The 17,037-nt window shown below is 38.9% G+C and overlaps 1 protein-coding gene across 1 annotated transcript in view; it reads left to right on the top strand.

Annotated features, from left to right (window-relative positions):
- Nucleotides 1-17,037, top strand: part of STK39 (serine/threonine kinase 39) — a 105,417-nt gene that overhangs the window by 26,409 nt on the left and 61,971 nt on the right. The window contains exons 3-10 of the mRNA XM_054174849.1: nt 46-154; nt 1,675-1,816; nt 3,653-3,708; nt 8,599-8,708; nt 8,818-8,919; nt 9,126-9,259; nt 14,130-14,178; nt 14,279-14,344. Of these exons, the coding sequence (XP_054030824.1) occupies nt 46-154; nt 1,675-1,816; nt 3,653-3,708; nt 8,599-8,708; nt 8,818-8,919; nt 9,126-9,259; nt 14,130-14,178; nt 14,279-14,344 (768 nt within the window). The remainder of the gene's footprint in view (nt 1-45; nt 155-1,674; nt 1,817-3,652; nt 3,709-8,598; nt 8,709-8,817; nt 8,920-9,125; nt 9,260-14,129; nt 14,179-14,278; nt 14,345-17,037) is intronic.

Genomic DNA, 17,037 nt, shown 5'->3' on the forward strand with positions numbered 1-17,037 from the left:
TGTACAATCAGAACTGTGTTACGCTGGGCTTTGTATTTCTTACAGAAAGAAATTCAAGCAATGAGTCAATGCAATCACCCCAATGTGGTGACCTATTACACATCTTTTGTGGTGAAGGATGAACTTTGGCTGGTTATGAAACTATTAAGTGGGGGTAAGTTACTGTTTTTACTTGTTTACCAGCAAGGAAATTGATTATTTTTTTTAATGTATCTTCTTTGAGTTAGTTGACCTAGACCAGCTTAAGAAGGGGAGGAGAGAGACTACATAGGATGAACCTTGAGACTAGTTGTGTTACAGCAAGAATGTACAAGCTTGTGTGCATGTTTGTGTATTTATATTCATAGCATAGGCTGAGAATTACTGAGATAACTTCTGTAGATCTAACTACTGTAATTTTGTAATCTGAATCAACATATTAAATTCTCTGTTAAGGCTGTGTGGGAGAAACTGATGAGAATGAGGTCACTACTGTTAGCGTGGCCTTTTTTTTTTAACTTTCTCTAGAATTCACTCAATTTTTGTAAAAAAGCATGTATTTCTGATTTCATAATGAGTGCTTTTCATTCCTTATTCAAGGAGGATTATTCCTAGGACAGACATTATATATGTGTTGGTTTATGATGATTGTTACTGGGTAGTTAGTTCTGGAAGAGGGAAAAAGGTATGACTTGAAGGTACTTTTAGCTTAGAAAAGCACGACTCCAAAATAGAATAGAATAGAATAAACCAGGTTGGAAGAGACCTTCAAGGTCATCGTGTCCAACTATTATCCAACCCATCTAATCAACTAAACCACGCAACCAAGCACCCTATCAAGTCTCCTAAACACCTCCAATGATGGTGACTCCACCACCTCCCTGGGCAGCCCATTCCAATGGGCAATCGCTCTCTCTGTATAGAGCTTCTTCCGAACCTCCAGCCTAAATCTCCCCTGGCACAGCTTGAGACTGTGTCCTCTTGTTCTGGTGCTGGTTGCCTGGGAGAAGAGACCAACCTCTGCCTGTCTACAACCTCCCTTCAGGTAGTTGTAGAGAGCAATAAGGTCTCCCCTGAGCCTCCTCTTCTCCAGGCTAAGCAACCCCAGCTCCCTCAGTCTCTCCTCATAGGGCTTGTGTTCCAAACCCCTTACGCACTTTGTTGCCCTTCTCTGGACATGTTCCAGCAAGTCAACATAAAAGGTGGTGGTCCTGGTTGCTACATGATACTAATCAAGATTAGTCTTGATAGCAGCAGAGTACTGCACCATCATACTAGAAAGCAAGGATTGTATATGCTCATAAAATAACACTTGTTCCATCACATTTGCTTGAATTGTTTAGTTCATGCAGAAGCAACCATAAATTCTGAGAGAAACCAGTGATTAATGACAGAATTTACTGTGATTTTATTGAAAAATGCCTGGATAAAAATAAAATGTCGCTATTGGTTTCCTTGAAATTTATAATAACTGAAGTTCAGTGTCAACCTGGATGTCACTAGGGGTGTGGTTATCATTTGTTTGTATCTCCTTCCAGTCTTGCAGCTGCCTGTTTAAATGTGTGGCACTCCTGAATTTTTAATAAATGGTATCTCAGCAAGCTGTTACCAGAGCTTTCTAATGGATCCTTGTATGTTACTCTGTTCTGATATGAAATTCCCGTATGTATGCTTTTTTTCTTTCCCATGACATAGGTTCAATGCTTGATATAATAAAGTATATTGTCAACAGAGGAGAGCACAAAAACGGTGTCCTTGAAGAACCCATAATAGCAACTATTCTTAAAGAAGTTTTGGAGGGCTTAGACTATCTTCACAGGAATGGCCAAATTCACAGGTAAGAGTACACAGACACTGAGAAAAGCATTCTCAAAGTTGTATAGTGTTTGTTGATATAGGTCAGCTGCAAGTGCTTGCTGAGCAAAATGTATTGCCTCTTTAACATACTGTCAATCCAATCAGTACCAACCAAATGATAATGCTGGGAAGGGTGCTGTAATCTTGACTGCTGTTTGTTGCTAACACCTTGTACTTGCTTGGGCTTTTATGTTGTCTGTCTCTTACCAATTAGGATAGGGCTGTGCTGCACTAGGTATGCTAGAGCTGTGGTCTCTTGTGCATGCTAGAACTTCAGATATCTAATTTAAAGGTAGTTTATATCTAATTTGAAGGTAGATGTGGGCTGTAATTTGGTTATTGTGTGCACAGTAAACCTATGATCTTGGGCACTCCAGTACTGCTGTGTAAACATGAAATTTGTTTTTTCCTGGTAAACGGCAATATCTGTCTCAAGCTCTACAGACCTGTCACCACATAGGAAGCTAGGATCAATATTATGGAACTACATCTTGGTGTACATGCACATACTGTTTGTTTTATTCTGTATTTTCTCTCTCTACTGACTTCTTAGTCTAAATTGTGCAGGTCCCCCAGGGTGGTCTATACCAAACTGCTGTAGCAATCCACAGGTTGCTTTCATTGTGTGGATGTTGTAAGTGCTGTACTCTGACCTGCCTAATTTTACTGAGTTGAATTTGCCTTTTAAGGAAGGGGACTACAACGGGGTCTCTGATTCAAGTGTTAGGCTTTTATAAGGGAATCTTTTAAACAAAACCCAGACTGGCTGCAGACAGAACTCTGAGAATGAAGGTAATGCAGATATACAACATGAATTGTTCTTAATGTGTACTTTTTATGTCTCATAAATGAACTGCCTCTGGTGTAAATCAAGAACTGTTTCTTCCTTTTGCAGAGGAAAAATGGAGGTAAATGGAAAAATAAAGAACTATTTTCTTGTCTTCTGGTCTGGAATGCCAAAGATCTTCTTCAAACCTTATTCATAGTCATCTGTTAAGCTGATATTGTTGTGGAAGAAACATTCATTAGCTTTTAAGCATAAGCAGACCCTTTGAGGTCGGATTCAGGGATTCCCCTTGGCTGTTCTTAAGGGACCTTAAAAAATATAAAAAGACAAAGATCTATTTGTTCCATCTGAGTTTTGTCCTCTTCTGTAACATTTAATTTGTAAATTGTCCAGTACCACAGAAGCCTTGTTCAAGAGAGCACTGTGTATTCTTTATCCCATGTCAGTTTTAAGTGAAAGCTGTAGTAGTTCAGGGCATGCTATATTAGGTGGTATTTGCAGGTTGGATATGTGTCCAAAATTCTTGAGGGATTTTGTTCTGTTGTTTCAATGTGTTCTTTTTTTATGTGTAAGGAAAGAGGTTGTGTTCCCTTTCTGTAGCAATGTGTTAATTATTTTTACTAAATTTTTTAAAGATTGATTTGCTTAAATTCTTAATGTTTATGATGTATCCTGTATGAAAGATTCATTTTAAGAATGTGATGTTCATTTCTATTAAACAACCAACCAGAAAGGTTTCTTCTTTACATGCATGAATGGTTTGTTAACTGGATAGAGATAAGTATATATACTGAAGATAAATTTGGAGCTTTTTATACAGGAGAGAGAGAGTTGGAGACAGTTTGAGTTTTGCAGTCTTGTTTTACTCTAAATCAGTTACATTTTATTCTTCAGTTATTTTTTCTGTCTTTTAAATTTTAAAATGCTACCTAGTGAAGCTAATTAGTATCCAATTTAAAAAAGTTATTTACATAAAATAAGCACACACATACTTTCATGCATAAAGTAACTGTTTTTTGTACATTCTAGAGATTTGAAGGCTGGCAACATTCTTCTGGGTGAAGATGGCTCTGTACAAATAGCAGGTAATGGTAGAGTAGTGGCTAAATAAAAGGAAAAGGTAATTGCAGCTGGACTGGGGGCAACAGATAAAAGTTTTTCTTTTGCCTTTTAACTACTGCAAGTTATCCAGTTTCAGATTTCATGATTCTTGAGTAATGATACGTGAGTTAGGAATTATTCAGTATTTTTCTGTGTCCCATCAGATATATAAGGACACTTATTAGTGTCCTTTTAATGTTTCCTTTTATATCATCCATGCACCTTAAACACCTTGCAAACTGTAGCAACTCATATTTCTCTTCAAGTTAATTTCATTTATTTTTGCAAGTAATTTTAATAGTTCTCGGGGATTAAAGAATCTGTATATACTGCCCTTCATGAAGACCTTGGCTGTACTTTAATTAGTCACTAGCATGCATGTATTCTATCTCACTGAGTATTATTTTTGGCATTTTACAGTTTGTCTTGCAGTAGTATCAGTTTGATATGGTTTAGCATCTTAAATATCCTCTGAATATATCAATATGTTTCTTGAGTGGTAGTCTGTAAGAAATTATTTGATCTTCCTAAGATCTTAAGTACTGAGCAAGATTCCATATCCCCTCTTTTGGGTCAGTGTCAGATAGCTGGTGGTGATACTTGCCCCTTCTCCTAGCATACTCCCAGACCTTTCATGGTGTATAGCTCATGACCCAGTGATGAAAGCTTTGTGTTTAGTAGCCCTAAGTAATAAAAATGGCTATAGCCAAAAGTTCTTTTTTTATGTAAACAATGCTTTCAAAAGACTGCATAAATATGTACTGTGAGGGCTGATGTCTGAAGCTGGTGAAACCGAAGAAAAAAAGACTGTCTGGCAGGTTGAACTATTTACTAATTAGAGCAGTTTTAAATCTCCCTGTTTTAGCTCAAGAAATTTAAAGCAGATAAGGAATTTTACAGACTTGAATTTTAATAAGATATTACATGGTCTATATCCAGTTAATTATACACAACAGTTGCCTCTGCTTTGTATAGCACTTTGAGCAACTGCCGAGATTCTAGATCTGTGTTATTCAAGTATTCTTTATGGCTTTGTATATTGTAAAGCAGTAGATATCCAGACAACCAACTTATTTTAAGAACTAAGAAGAACTAAAAAGTTGAAAGATAAAATCCCATGAGCTACCTTTAGATTATTACTTTCACACATAATCAAAGTGTACTCTCCCAGTAATCAGATAACATTCAAACAAAGGCTAAATTATCCCCTTCTTGCTCAGTTTGAGGGCTTGTTTTCTTGACCTTTTCCACCTTTTTTGCTGTAGGCATCTTAATTAGTGAGGCTTTAGTTGTGCTTCTAGGGCATTCAGTGCATGTTGTTTGAGGAAGTTTGGTGGCCGGATAGGTATGTGGAATGTGTCTGTCTGTGATGCATTATTTCAACACCAGGTTATTTCTGACCTCCAGGTGAGAAGCACAGCAATGTTAAACCTGTTCCTTTGTTGGCATGAGGCTGTTACGGTTGGGACAGCTGAATGTTGCACCTGAACTGAAAGCAAATTTTGAATTTGAAAGAGGCTGAAATTCCTCTTTTTTACATATTTTTGCCTTAACAATGTATAATCTTTAATTTTTGAAGAGCAGATACCTGATGATTTTCTTTCTTTTTATCTGCTAGAAAAGCTTAAGTTCTTTTGATTGTTCATTCTCCTGCACCCCAAACTTCTATAATGAAAAGATGTACTCATAGCACAATGATGCTAATATGTGTGATGAGTAATATTTGAGGATACAGTTGTCCATTAACATTTCTGGGTGCTAAGGGGCTGTGGCTCACAAATGAAGCTTGGGCCAGTGTTTCTCTGACAAAACATTTTGTGCAGAAAAGCGCAGATTCTTCAGAGAATTAGAATACCGTTAGAGAGACCTCTGATTATGGATCTCAGAGGTTCTACACTGAGAATCTGCTCAGTCCTTGGTGGGAAAGAGGAAAATGCACATCTTTTTGTTTTGTTTAAATTGGAGAGACATTTTTAAAGTAACAATTTCCTCTGTTTTGAGCAGGAAACTTTTGGCTTACTTATAAATATGATGTTACTGCTGTTCTTCAGCTCCAGTGTTCTACTTGAAACTGTTAGCATTTTAACATCTGGTGATTCATCAGGGTTTCATCCTTCTAAGCCTGAATTGCATGGTGATGGTAAAAGCATCAAACCAGTAAAGGAATAGGTACATGGGATGAGTTAAGAAGCATATAACAAAGAGCAATCATACACAGAGATTGATGAAGTGTAGAAGGTATGGGCTGTAGGATGCATTTAGCCTGTACAAGAAGTGACAGTTTCAGTAAAACTTGCCAAAAAAACCACCCCAAAACATATGCATTTTGACAAGTCTAGGCAAAAGACCCTGCTTTTAAATTTTGTAGTAATCCATACCCATAGAAATATGGCAAATATCTATTTAAAAACAGGCAAAGCTTTTGCCTCAGATACTCAGGCCTGATGAAAGAGAGGTCTGTCAGGGACAATTGTTTGACAGCCCAAGCTTTCTTTGGCCAGCCTCAATGTCACATGAACGTGATGCATTATTTCTCTTTAAAGCTCCACTGTAACCATACACATGGCCTTAGCTGAGCCTTAGGCTAAAGTCTGCAGCCACTGCCAAGGTGAGAAAGTTAGGTGAGAAATGTTTTTGCAGCCTGTGCCTCTCTGCAGCAGCTGCTTTGCAGCTCCGCTGCCGTGGAAGCAGTTGTTGTCTTTCTCTTAGGCCTAATCCTGATGCTAGAACTTGTTTTTGGCTGAGGCTTAGCCAAGAGTCCAAGCCCTGCCTGAAGTGAAAAAGATACATAGAATACATATAGAATACATAGAATAAACCAGGTTGGAAGAGACCTTCAAGATCATCGCGTCCAACCCATCAACCAATCCAACTCCGCCCAAGCAACTAACCCACAGCAAGATGTTTGAGAATAAATGACTTGTGGACTATTCTTGTTTGGATAATTCTTATTCCTTTAATTTCAAAATACTTTACTAATACAGTAAACTCAGGGCTCATCAGTTAGTTTTTTCTTGCATATTAGCTGTGACTTTTGGTGTCCTAACACGGCTTGTTCTCAATAATACTTCCTGTGTGATAGGAAGCTTGCCACTGCAGATCATGTCTTTTCATAAATAACCTGCATTTGTGAAACCTGTGTCTAGGATAGGAAATTTAAGTCTTCTTTAAAAAGATAGCTATCAAACCATTTTTCCTCTGTGTAAACATACAACCGTATTTGACTAGTATGTGTATCGGACGACGGAGATTGGAATCAATACAGCTGACCAATATGATCGAGTATCGACCCTTTATTGTTCCAGTATTGCAGGCCTATGGCACAGGCCTAGGGTGCGAGTATAGCACAGTAAAGTATAGCATGGAAGAAGAAGGGATAGGAAAGGCAGAAGTGTGTAGCAAGGGAACTTCTACAACTAATATAAACTCGGAGTGCCTTGTTGGCATGGACTGATTGGTTCCCTATGAGTGACCACACATCACACTATTATAGATTATTAGTCCAACTACTGATGACACGCGAGCTTTGTTGATGCAGGTGCATGTCCTGTTGTCCCAAGATAACTTGCTGTGTTTCTAGCTACCAGTGCCTTGGTTTAGTTACATGCTGCAGGCACAGCACTGTTTGGTACACTGCTAGCTGGCTCTGCACTTATGCTGAGCATGGCCTACCACCATGTCAGGCTCTAGGCTTGCACTGCCAGATTGCTCACACTGCATTGCCACATATGTCCACTTGAGTTAGTGAAATACTCATCACATCTTTCTCAGTGAAATGTTGCAATGTTTCATTGTGAAGCTTATCCAAGAAGAGATTTTTCTTAGGATTTTTTTTTTTCTTTCTTCCTCCTCACCCATTTACCTTTTCTTTTCTGTTGTCCTTTTCAAAATTAATGTTATGTTAATAGGGAAAAACAGCAGTAGAGGAGCAAAGGCTAAGTAGGGATTTTAAATGTGTATCTCACTTCTTGAAAAGCCCTGTAAACAGGTGTCCAATACAAACTATTTATCTTTGATACTGAAAGGATTTATTTTCCATATCTCTCACTTATCTTTGCATTTATTTAATTTTATTTCTGCTTATTTGGATTTTTCATTATGTGAGATACTTCTTCTTCATAAAACTGCATTGAATTTTAGGGCATAAAAAACTTAGAAGCTGTTCATACTTTTCAGAATTATAACCAAAATCTATTATATATAACATTAGTTTTAGGGGAGGAAAAAAAAAGAATGGTTTTAATTCATCAGACAAGCTGCAGGGAAGCTTAAAGCTTTCTTCTTGTCTACTGTATTTCTGTGTTTTCAGCTGTGTAGAAGAGGTCCAGAATTTGAGTCTCTTGTTTTTACTGTTTTGGAGTTTGGGAAAAAATACTTATGTCATGGCTTACTATTAAATATACATTGTTGATCACTTTATTGATTATCTTAGATCTGCCAAATCTCTGTGGATATTTAAGTTATACATAGTATTCAGTCTTGTTCAAGTTGCATTCAAATTTAGTAGCTGTACAGAAGTAGCTCCCTGCTGTTAAACAGTAACAAATGCAAACCTTTCTAACCTTAGTTCAAAGCACACATTTGAAAACCTTAAATGCTGAATATACTGGAGGCCTTCATAACCCTATTCAGGAAGGCACAAACTAGGATGAAGGCACAAACTTGGGGGTGTCCTAGTGCAGATAGACCAGATAAAACTATGCCATTTTTTCTGTAGCATTTCAAGGACATTGTGTCATGAAAAAAAGATAAGCTCTGCAATGGGCATTTTCTATAAATAGATCTTTATGAATTGACTTTGTTTCTGAAGTGTAAAACTTTTCCTTTGCTATTGTCAGTTTAACAGATTTTCATTTTTCCCCCTCCCTTTCCAGATTTTGGCGTTAGTGCATTTTTAGCAACGGGAGGTGATGTCACTCGCAACAAAGTAAGGAAAACATTTGTTGGTACTCCCTGTTGGATGGCCCCTGAAGTAATGGAGCAGGTATTGCTAGAATTTAAAAAAAAAAATTAAAAATTAAAATGCCCTCAATCTTTAATATTTGGAACTTGAGATATCACCATCTTGGTTTTCATATCTGGTTTTATTCCAGGTGCGAGGTTACGACTTCAAGGCTGATATGTGGAGTTTTGGGATAACAGCCATTGAGTTAGCAACAGGAGCAGCACCTTATCACAAATACCCTCCTATGAAAGTAACAATCACTTTGCATTGCTTAATACTGTTTTCTATATTATAAATGTTGCTAGGTAGTTAGCACTAGATAGATAGTTAGCACTACTTCAATAGCAACTCAAGATACCTAAATATGTGTATTCTGTGGAATATTTTTTCTCTTTTAATGGCTCCATATTTTTAATTGATTAGGCTTACAGTCTCTCTTTTTTGGGTTAACTGTAGGTGTTAATGCTGACACTTCAAAATGATCCTCCCACTTTAGAGACAGGTGTAGAGGACAAGGAGATGATGAAAAAGTATGGCAAATCCTTTAGAAAATTAATTTCATTATGCCTTCAAAAAGATCCTTCCAAAAGGTAGGTCATTATTGCTATGTACAGTGGAAATATTTTTAAATATACAGACTACTTAAAAGTGTTTGAATATCATCTTTAAGTGTGTGATTTGAATTTTGCAAATAGCAGCCATCAGCTGTCTTCATCTGGGTTGAAGAAATTGCCTCTTAATTGTTGCTTAAGTTTTCTTCTAAGTTGTTAGCCTAATTTATGTATACTTAAATATACTGTTGAATTAAACTGATCAAACAGAAGCCCTTGCTCTACATCCTCATTTCTCTGTTGGTAACTAAACATACCAATCTGTCTGGCTCTATTATAAACAAGTAAGTAACGTTAGGCTGACTTTTCCTATTTTGTGGCATAAGATTAGTATTGCATTTAACTTTGATATTTCTAGAGAAAATATCTTTCTAGAGAAAATACTTACAAAAATACTTATTTCTAGAGAAAATGCTTACAAAGATGTTTGGGTTTTTACTATAAAGTTAGAGTCTTGACTATAAAGTTAGAGTGTTCCTTGTGTTTATATAGGTAATTGCATGTCTTAGTATCTTTGTGATTTGCTCTTTCTGCTGTTTTGTGAATAGGGTAGCCAAGATAGTGGAAATATTAAATACCTCTTCCATAATGATGAATTTATTTGTCGTTCATTTGTTTTTATGCATACCCATTTTTGTAGGTTTCTTTTGTTAAGGAATTGGAAAAAATGCATTGTAATTAGCATGATTTCCTAAGGAAGTTTCTTCTGAGAAAGCAATACAAATTGAGTACTCTATGGGTCTTTTATGGGGTGTACTTCACTGATGTCACACTAGCTAAGTCCAGGACACTGCTGTAGGAACTCAAGTTGAAGTTGACAGCAGCAATACTAGAGAATAAGTATGATGAAGAGAAAAGATTATGTGGCAATATCTTTATTCTTGAAATCTTTCAAATAATGCTTTTCACCAAAGGACCATTTCTGTACTGTGTTAATTTTCCCCAACCCTTTATAGTTGATGGTCACAGTACACAGTCCTGGTGCATAAAGCTTAGAACTGCAGTTTAATTCCTTACAGAGGAGAGTGAAATGTGTTCTGGATAATCAAACTTCTTTTAGTTTGAAGCGTTCAGAAATTTTCAGGGCAAAATTAAACTATATGAAAGCATGAGAAGTAAATAATTAAAATAATTTTTCTTCTCTCTTTAAATACATAATACTTGAGTTACCTGATATGTAATTCTGACACTAGTATTTAAACCAATTACACTAGATCATTATATTGATATTTAAACACATGCAAGATCTTTATACTCAGGATTCTTTTGAATTCAGCAGTTGGATCAGTGGATAGGTGGTTAGATCTGTTTGCCAGTTACTCTAACTGGGTAGCAATTTGTTGTTAATTCATCTGTTTTTTATGTTTCTCCCAAGCACACAGATACCTTCATACCAATCATTATGTCAGTTGTGAGAAAAGTGCTGGCTCTTTGTGTTAAATTCGAAGACTGGCATTGCACTGCTGTCTCAGATCACAATGTTTTTCTTTTGGGAATCTGTGTGTGGGAATTTCACACTCCCCAGTGCCAAGGATAATGCTTACAGTCCTCAGCTGCAATTAATTGCTGTGGCTGTGTGGAAAAGAGGCCCAGAAACCATGTCCAGACCAATTCAGAAGTGTCTGGCATAATTAATGGTAGAGGACTGTAGAACATGTAGAACACTAATTTGGATAAAAGCTAAGAATCTAGCTTTTAACCATGCATATCCTTGTTATGAAATGTGATGGTACCGGGTCACTGAAACTCCTCTTAAGAGTTAATTTGAGGCAGAACTTCAAAACTTTGACACAGAAACAGATTTTTTAAAATGTTCTTTTATTTTCAAGTATTCTCCTTCATTCTTGCTCATTCAGGGTTTATATGGTCTTCACAGTATCACTGATAGGAAGTTTTCTAGAGTGTGGTGCTTTGGAGTGAGAGAAAAATAAGTGCTGTGTGCAGCTACTGCCTGTGTCTAAATGGATACTTTTTTTTTAATGTCAGGAGTTGTTTTATTATTTCTAGGGGTAGTGAACTGATATATACATACACCCTACTTCTCTTTCACAGGTACATGCATACATATTACTTCTCTTTTCTCCACTTGCTTTTCAGATGTGTTGACAGAGAAATAAACTACTTCAGATTTTGGGGGGTTGAGTTTTTTTGAGACTGAGATTTTCTAAATAGAAGTTTTCCTCTGTCCTACCCAGTTTGTGCTCTATCCAATGTCTTGCATTAATCCAGATTAAAAATATTCATATATTTCTTCTCTTAATTTAGAATAGAATAGAACAGAATTAACCAGGTTGGAAAAGACCTTTGAGATCATCAAGTCCAACCTATCACCCAACACCATGTAATCAACAAAACCATGGCACCAAGTGCCTCATCCAGTCTCTTCTTAAACACCTCCAGTCATGGTGACTCTACCACCTCCCTGGGCAGCACATTCCAATGGCCAATCACTTTTTCTGGGAAGAACTTCTTCCTAACCTCCAGCTTAAACCTTCCCTGGTGCAGCTTGAGACTGTGTCCTCCTGTTCTGGTGCTGGTTGCCTGGGAGAAGAGACCAACCCCCACCTGGCTACAACCTCCCTTCAGGTAGTTGTAGAGAGCAATAAGGTCTCCCCTGAGCCTCCTCTTCTCCAGGGTAAGCAATCCCAGCTCCCTCAGCCTCTCCTCATAGGGCTTGTGCTCCAAACCCTTCACCAGCTTTGTTGTCCTTCTCTGGACACAGTCCAACAATTCCACCTCTTTCCTAAACTGAGGGGCCCAGAACTGGACACAGTACTCAAGGTGTGGCCTGACCAGTGCTGAGTACAGGGGCAGAATGACTTCCCCGCTCCTGCTGGCCACACTATTCCTGATACAGGCCAGGATGCCATTGGCCTTCTTGGCCACCTGGGCACACTGCTGGCTCATGTTCAGCCTACCATGAACCAGTACCCCCAGGTCTCTCTCTGCCTGGCTGCTCTCCAGCCACCCTGACCCCAGCCTGTAGCACTGCATAGGGTTGTTGTGGCCAATGTGCAGAGCCCGGCACTCAGATGTGTTAAATCTCATGCCATTGGACTGTGCCCATCTGTCCAGCCTGTCAAGGTCTCTCTGCAGAGCTCTCCTATCCTCTAACAGATCAACAACTGCCCCCAGCTTGGTGTCATCTGCAAATTTACTGATGATGGACTCAATCCGCTTGTCCAGATCATCAGTAAAGATATTGAACAGGATTGGGCCCAGCAGTGATCCCTCGGGGACACCACTAGTGACTGGCTGCCAGCTGGATGTGGCACCATTCACCACCATCCTCTGGGCTTGGACCTCCAGCCAGTACCTAACCCAGCACAGAGTGCTGCTGTCCAAGCCACGGGCTGACAGCTTGGCCAGGAGTTTGCTGTGGGGGACAGTATCAAAGGCCTTGCTGAAGTCCAGGTAGACTACATCCACAGCCTTCCTCACATCCATCAGGCAGTCACCTGATCATAGAAGGCGATCAGGTTGGTGAGGCAGGACCTGCCCTTCCTAAATCCATGCTGGCTGGGCCTGATCCCTTGGCCACCCTGTAAGTGCTGTGTGATTGCACTCAAGATGACCTTAATCCATAATCTTGCCTGGCACTGAGGTCAGGCTGACAGGTCTGTAATTCCCTGGCTCCTCCTTCTGGCCCTTCTTGTGGATGGGCATCACGTTGGCCAACGTCCAGTCTTCTGGGACCTCTCCAGTGAGCCAGGACTGTTGAAAAATGATGGAGAGTGGCTTGTTGAGCTCATCTGCCAGCTCTCTTGGCACCCTAGGATGGATCCCATCCAGTCCCATGGACTTGTGGGGATCCAAGTGGCTAAGCAGGTCTCCAACTGCTTCCTCCTGGATTACAGGGGAACTATGCTGTTCCCTGACTCCATCTGCCAGCTCAGGAGGCCAATTGTCCGTAAGACAACCTATCCTGCTATTAAAAATTGAGGCAAAGAAGGTGTTAAGTACCTCTGCCTTTTCCTCATCTTGTCCTTGCCCCTCCTTTTGCCATTAATATATTTATAAAAGTATTTCTTGTTGTCCTTCACAGCAGTGGCCAGTCCAAGCTCTAAATGGGCTTTTGCTTCTTTAATTTTTTTCCTAGAGATGCAATGATGAATCTCGGAGATTTTGCCTCCCTTGTATTTAGCTGTGTGAAAATTAGTCTTGAATAGTGGTATGAGCTCCTAATGGAAAGGATGAAAAGAACTGGGAAGATTTTATTTCATCCTGAGAGATGCTTTACCTCTCTCCAGTCTGCTTTGGTACAAAAAATCTGGCTTTGGCTAGACAAGTAGCTTTTTAGATCTCTGAAGGCAGGGGAAACAAATCTGCCTCTTGGAATCAACCTACTGACACCAATGGAGTAAAAGAATGATGGTAGCAGGTATTGATGCCACTGTTTAGAAAATGTAATTGTTCTTTTATTGTTGTGGAGCCAAGTTCAATTATATTTGTAGAGGCAGTTGGGGAAGAACATGATACCTGACTATTTTCTTGTTCTGTGTTTGCTTTAAGGGTAAAATGCATTTGTGTTGAAAGAAAAAGGGGGAAAGTGGCAACTTAAAGACAATTTTTTGTTGTGGTGGTTTTCTTGTCTCTCTGTGTATGGTTTTTTTGGTGTAGTTATTTGGTGGTGGTATTGTTTGCTTGTTCACTTTATTGGTATTTTTGCCATACAGAAGCTTAATTTTTTAATGTGTGGTGAATTAATTCAGTAGCTGTTACCATTCTTTCTGCATTCTTACGGTACTAAGTCAAAAGTATTAGAAACGTACCATTTAGCTAACATCTTGTACTGCATTCGCTGAGAGGGGTCTTTGTTTCCTGTTCTAATTTATTATTGATCTTTCAGGCCCACAGCAGCAGAACTTTTAAAATGCAAATTTTTCCAGAAAGCCAAGGTAAAACGTTTAACCCTATGAGTAAATTTTGCTCTGCCTTAAAATATACAAGAAATTTCTTTTTTATTGATTTTTAACTTACTGAATATTGGTTTTTCAGAATAGAGAATACCTGATTGAAAAGCTTCTCACTAGAACACCTAATATAGCACAAAGAGCCAAAAAGGTGAGTATATTTGCATCTTTTTCTGGACTGGTGTGCAAGAAAAAGCAGAGACTGTTTGGTTACCTTACATTTTGGTTGACTGACTGACTAAGCCATTCTCTTACACAGCCTTTCAAATGAATGAATGAATGACTTTTGCAGCCTAGCTTTCTCCAGTAAGCCCTGGGGCATTTTGACTTCCTTTCTGGCCTTGCCAAATTACTTGTCATCGTACATAACAAATTTTTTCCCAGTCCCTTTTAGAAAGCTACAAGTGAAATTGCTGTGCAAACAAAAAGTGATCAACTAGCATATAGGTTCATAAACTGCAGAATTAATATCTCCACTGATCATCTATATAAATGATATTTATTGAGAACTACTTAGTTTTTGAAATGTATGGAAGGGTCAGGTCCAAACTCTGTGAGAGTACTGCTGAGTTGTTCAGACAAGTGGAGCCTTATCCCACAGGTAATGGAATTAAACCCAAGCTATGGTATTTGATGGTATTTCTGTGATGCCTTTGGTGCTTGTGTAAGGCAGCTTACCAGGTGATGTGCATCAGAACTGAATAAATAAATAAATTCTTAAGAAGCTTAATAGGCAAGTATTTTAAAACTTAAGAATGAAGCAAGCTGCTGTTCATAAGAGCTCATAAACAGGAACAAATGCAGACTCCTGCTTATTGTGTGTGAGAAATTACAGAGTTCCCTTTCTCTGAAGACTTAACTTGCTCGGAGATTGCTGAACCTCTGCAGGTGATGAAGTAGTGAGCTGAGTCCAGCTTTCTAAAAGCAGGCTTTCAGGGGCTTATTTTGAGGATCAGCCTTTGTTGGCATATCAGTTAGGCTTCGTCTTACCGGACTGGCACTTGCAAGATTTTCTGTGTGTTTTGTGAATGTATTTTTGGTGTAATTCTACAAGACTGTAATGTTCCTGCAGCTGGTGGCTTTTACTTGAAGTTACTATCAGCAGGATCCCAATGCTTTAAGTTCTTTTCAGTCTTCTGGTGGAAGTAATTTGGGAAATCACTTGCAACGGTGGGGCTTTGAGGGAGGAAAGCTGGAATTGGCTTGTGCAAGGGGGATATAGACGTGCTGGAGCGTGTCCAGAGTAGGGCCACGAGGATGATCAGAGGGCTGGAGCACCTCTTCTATGAGGACAGACTGAAGGAGTTGGGGCTGTTCAGTCTGGAGAAGAGAAGGCTCAGAGGTGACCTAATTGTGGCCTTGCAGTATCTGAAGGGAGCCTACAAGAAGGCTGGGGAGGGACTTCTCAGGATATCAGGTAGTGATAGGACTAGGGGGAATGAAATGAAGCTGGAGGTGGGGAGATTCAGGCTGGATGTGAGGAGCAAGTTCTTCACCATGAGAGTGGTGAAGCCCTGGTAGGGGTTGTCCAGGGAGGTGGTTGGGGCACTGTCCAGGGAGGTGTTTAAGACCAGGCTGGATGAGGCTCTGGCCAGCCTGATCTAGTGTGGGGTGTCCCTGCCCATGGCAGGGGGGTTGGAACTAGATGATCCTTGTGGTCCCTTCCAACCCTGACTGATACTATGGTACTATTGTACAAGCGTGTTGAATAGATTAGCTAGCTGCAAGGTGCAAAGCCTAGGAGCAGTTCAGATGTTCAGCCATGCGGTGGCAGCAATGTCCACGTAAAAAATTACCTCACTGCGGGGTGGGAAATGAGCAGTTTGGTTTTCATTTTGCATCTCAGACTATACGGTAATTTAGATACCAGCTAGGGTTCTGACAGAGCATCTGCCTAATGGGACTCATCTCTCAGCAGTGTCCTCAGGTCAACTTCAGAAACTGCATGTTAACTCATGCATGCATGTTTATATACTTACTTTTAAAAAACAACTTAGCATCTGGAATTACAAAACAAATGCAGGGCAGCCTCCCATACACCATCAGAAATAGTTTTCTGAATGACATTTTTGACAATTCTTTATAGTTTGGAAGAAACATGGTTCCTAAGAAATCGAGGCTGTGTGGTACTACAGACACAGGTATAGATTGTTATTTTAATTGCAACCTAAATGGAAAAAACAGTTTAAGTTTTAGCTACCAGAAATGCTAAATTATTTATATCTTAAAAGGACACAATATTAAAATTCATCAGGGATTTAAAATTTAACTCAGTTGTTACAACTTTGCATGTAGCTGCTGTTTTGAGATACCATCCAATAGAAATGTATTTTAACATTAAATTGATGGGGGTTTATTTAAAATAATTTATGTAAGTGCAGTTTGTTTGCACAAATATTAACATGTGAAATCTCTAAGAGGTCATTCTTGGAAGAAGTGACCCCTATAATGGAAAAAAGAATGTCACTAGGGCAAGAGATGGGAAGGAGGTAGTGTCATCATTGCTTAAATTATCTTCTCTAGCACTTGATGTGAAATGCCTATAACTAATGATCTGTAGCACTGCTGCTAGTGCAGATGTCAGATCTGCCCTGCAGTCATTTAATTTTTCTTGCATTTAGCACATGTATAATTACTTTGCTTTCTCATGTTTTGCTTCTGTCTTCACAGCTTATACTTGGCAATTGTTTTGATTAAATATGAGTTCAGGTCCATTTTATGAAATCAAGGTACACATTATCTTCTGGCATGTGTGAGGAAAACATATAATACTGTCAGATATGTCCTGTTTTAAAACCCAGTTTGATAAGTAAGAAACACCTACAGTGTGTGTTTAAAATACAG

Source organism: Dryobates pubescens, chromosome 2 (genome assembly GCF_014839835.1).
Source record: "Dryobates pubescens isolate bDryPub1 chromosome 2, bDryPub1.pri, whole genome shotgun sequence".
Lineage (NCBI taxonomy): Eukaryota > Metazoa > Chordata > Aves > Piciformes > Picidae > Dryobates > Dryobates pubescens.